Raw genomic sequence first — 3,988 nt, forward strand, 5'->3', positions numbered from 1 at the left:
TCAGAGGTAATAACATATTTAATTTCAGCAACATTACATAGCCAAAATCGGAAGTTATTACAAACACTCGGTTTACAGTTTTGAGTAAAAGCGGAATATCAATCTTATTTATTGTCTTATGTAGCATGATGCTACAGTTTGCATGAATGGTCACATAACACACGCTTTCGGTCGTGTAACGTTAGTATGAACGGACATCTGCATATAATCGAAACTCCACGCCGCTCCCGCGCTACTCTCCATTGGAAATGAATGACTGAATGACCGGTCAGTAGCTTGTCGGAGATAGTGGAAAGCCGACTTGAAGCGCAGTGGAAACGCCAGTATGACGAGGATTGTTTTCATTTTAGAACATAAACGCTACATTTACACTGGTGCCTTACATCTAAGGGGGCTGGGACGCATTCACACTACAGCCTCATGTGTGCGCCACATCTCTTGAGTGTAACCGGTGTAAACTAGTAGGTGTGTTCGACTTGACGCGGACTGACTGTGCAGTGCGGACCGATCGGTGTACCAGTACCATGAGAGCTAAAGAGAGCAGACTGCTCATTGCGCTTTCGAATCGCTTTCGCGGATATCAAACACTTATCGATCTGCGCCGCACCTCTTCTAGTCGAACACACCGGCTAGTGCTGCAGGCTTTTGGCCAAAGTATAGCTGTGAGATTAACTCCTTAGGTATCGAAATTTGGTACCGAACGACGAGACTTTTTTCGATACTCGATGGTATCGAGGCAATTAATTCGGTGCCTAAAAAGTATCGAACTCGATACCCAGCCCTACAGGCCACGGTTCTACAAAACAGCAGCCATGTGCAAGGAAGCAATTGCCAGGCACGAGATAAGTCCAAGAGCTTCGCAAGGGTACGCAAAAAGTGACACATCCTTCCTCCCATACAGTGCTTGAAGGAAACGGGCTTGTGCTGTGGTTGATAATGGCATCTCGTCTGCCTATGTTTAAGTGAACCCAGAGGAAATGAATGCTAAACAGACAAACAGCTAATAATAACAGGACTAAAGGTGAGTATCTGTCTGGATAGTCATTCATTTCACTGTGTACCTTACTGGGCCTGTGTTCTTACTCACCTGTGTGAGACCCATGAATTTGTTGATGTTCTCTGACAAGAAGATCATGTCTCCGTCTGATGTTACCACGCTAATGAAGCCGCCAAGTGACTTCAGATACCAACTGTCCATCAGTCTGTCTACGTCTGTCATCTCTGTGGCAGTAGCACAGGCTGAAACGGGGCACAAACATGAGAGTTTGAGAATGCATGTGTGTGTGCATGTGAGTGTGCAGCACACTCGCTAGTCTTGTTCTGACTCTTAAGTTCCTGGCTGATGTCCAAAATAAACAACAGCAACTTCATCCTGCTACTCCGAACCCTCCCAACAACACTGACCTCCCTTCTGTCACTGTCCTTAGCTCGACACACACACACCAACCAAAAACCCACATATAGTGACACACAGACACCCACAATGCCCTGCTGTTTGACGGCACTAAATCTGTGCAGTCTTTCAATTTAAAGAGACAAGCTCCAGCTGTTATGTGAAAACACTCTTTAATGCATGCATGTTCGACTTCTGATACATAAAGCATTAAATAATACAGTGGGGTACAAAAGATTTTAAAGTAGTAAATATATATATATATATATAATTATTTTATTTTACAACTCGAAAATGACAAAATAGGCAAGAAATTTATAAATCAAGTCAAAGAAAGAACTGCATTGCTAACTAGTAGACCCTGCTGTATATATTATACATTATAATATATAACTGATTGCACATTAAAACAGATAGTTGATTAAGTCAAGTGATCATTTGAAGAAAAAACTAAATCCCCACATGGTTGGTGATACCACCACTGAAATATGGATGGGGTGCCAGACTTTGAGTCCTGTAGTAGATCTGGCAGAGCTTCAGGCGGGAGGTGGAGTGGACAAGGACATGCAGAACAGAGTGGCTCCACGCTGGGGGGTCGGAAGCCTGCGATTGCTCCAGTGTGCTTCCTCCAGATAAGAAACTTTCTCAAGGCCCATTGAGAGCCCAGGGCTGGATTTGGGCCGAGCCTAGAGACTGCGGCCCCAGGAGAATTAGAGTTACGTCTTTGAAGGGGTTCTTGCCCTGCGGCTTTTATTCCGAGATGAAACAAAACTGCACCCAAAATTGGGTTTTCAGAAATTGATCATCTGGAAAGAAGTCTACTGAGAATCTGAATTCATCTGTTGCTGATAGACATGTACCTACAAGGTCATATGATCACCTGAGCTGCAGAAATATTGATATTGATACTGATATCTCAAGGCATTGCAGAACATCTGGCAACATTTTTGCCCATCAAGATTACGGGATGTTTTGCGTTACATAATATGTGCTAAAGCTTAATGGGTGTTACTAATAATGTAAAGCATAAAAAAAAACATGAAACGAAGCATGAAAACAAAGACAAACAAACAAACAAAAAAATACAATACAACAGAAAAAAAGCTAAAAAAAAAAAGCTAAAAGCACGACCCAAAATAAAATGCATAAAAAAAACCACAAAACAAACAAAAAACCCCACAAAACATAAAAGACACAAAAACAAAACACCAAATAACAACAAAACAAAATGCATAAAAACACAAAAGCAAAAAAAAACCACACAAAAAAAAAACAACACAACACAAATGACCCAAACATAAAATACAAATACATAAAAAACAAAACAAACAAACAAAAAAAAACACAACCCAAGGAAATACATAAACGCACAAAAAAGGACCCAAACCCGCCAAAATAAAACAACCCAAATAATAAAAAAAAACAACAAAACACAAAACAAAAACCCTATAGAAACCTTTTTTGACATGCATCTAGAGACCTCTGAACTTTGAACAGAATGAACTGGAGGAAGCGGTATCTTGAAGCTTACAGATAAATATGCCAATAACCACCTCCGCATATAGATTTCAGCCTAAAAATAACATGCAATCCAAAACGACATGAAACGATCATGTTTTGTTTTGGCCAATTCGCATGAGTCTGTAAAGAATCATAATTGCAGTGGTGAGTCATTGATTTCAACAAGATTACATCTCATCAAAGATTATTTCATAACATATTCGTTCGAGCCGCCCATAGACGAAAGGAGCGATTCACTGGGAGAGCGAATCAGTTCTAAGCATCAGTGCATAGGGACTGGGGATCTTATGTAAAAGGTGTTTCCCATGCACCCTCAGCATGGGTAGGGTGATGGCAGGAGGAGGAGGGGATGGATGGATGTGTGGCGCCAGTGTTGGCCTGTGTTTTGGCTGGCCTGAGACGGAGAGCGCCAGCCTTAAAGAAAGCACCAATCATGCTTCCAGCACAGAGCTCACAGACCTGCTGATAACAATATCTGATGTGCCATCTCGTACTGACAGGGCTGCTTTTCAATGTCTCTTTCCCCTCCCTCCCTCTTTCCATTTCTTCATGTAGCATGAACATGAACATTTGACTGTCAAGTCACTTGAAGTCCAACGGTGCAAAGTCTTTCAGTTGCTCCAAACTGAACGAACAGAGGCAATTCTGCGTTCTAACTGCGTACTAATTGTGTTCCCTGTGCTCTTTAGTGTCTGAGCAAACACAGAATGGAATGTCGAATGCAGGAGCTCTTTTGTCCAGCTTCCGGAGATTCTAATTTTATAATAAAGACACACAAACAATACGAACGCACTCACATCCTCTCGCCAAAGAAATCCTCTGCTCTGGTCAACGAAACTTTCACAAGATCTGGAGCGGAGCATTCAGGCATCATATACTCACCCTCATGTCATCCAAAACCACTATGATTTTCACAAAAGAAGATATTTTGCATAATGTTTTCATGAAATTTGAATGCTATGGTGGAGGGAAATATTTTCAGAATTAAATTTCAGTCTGTTTCTACTATATAGTTTGGCAAACGGTGCACAACACGTTTATTTTTATTAACTAAAACATAAAACCATATATATA

At 41.2% G+C, this 3,988-nt stretch overlaps 1 protein-coding gene across 1 annotated transcript in view; it reads right to left on the reverse strand.

The window, feature by feature from the left end:
- Window positions 1-3,988, reverse strand: part of LOC107678508 (endothelial PAS domain-containing protein 1) — a 50,951-nt gene that overhangs the window by 19,915 nt on the left and 27,048 nt on the right. The window contains exon 3 of the mRNA XM_016473783.1: window positions 1,088-1,239. Within this exon, the coding sequence (XP_016329269.1) occupies window positions 1,088-1,239 (152 nt within the window). The remainder of the gene's footprint in view (window positions 1-1,087; window positions 1,240-3,988) is intronic.

The sequence above is a fragment of the Sinocyclocheilus anshuiensis genome, unplaced genomic scaffold (genome assembly GCF_001515605.1).
Source record: "Sinocyclocheilus anshuiensis isolate Anshui unplaced genomic scaffold, SAMN03320099.WGS_v1.1 scaffold536, whole genome shotgun sequence".
Lineage (NCBI taxonomy): Eukaryota > Metazoa > Chordata > Actinopteri > Cypriniformes > Cyprinidae > Sinocyclocheilus > Sinocyclocheilus anshuiensis.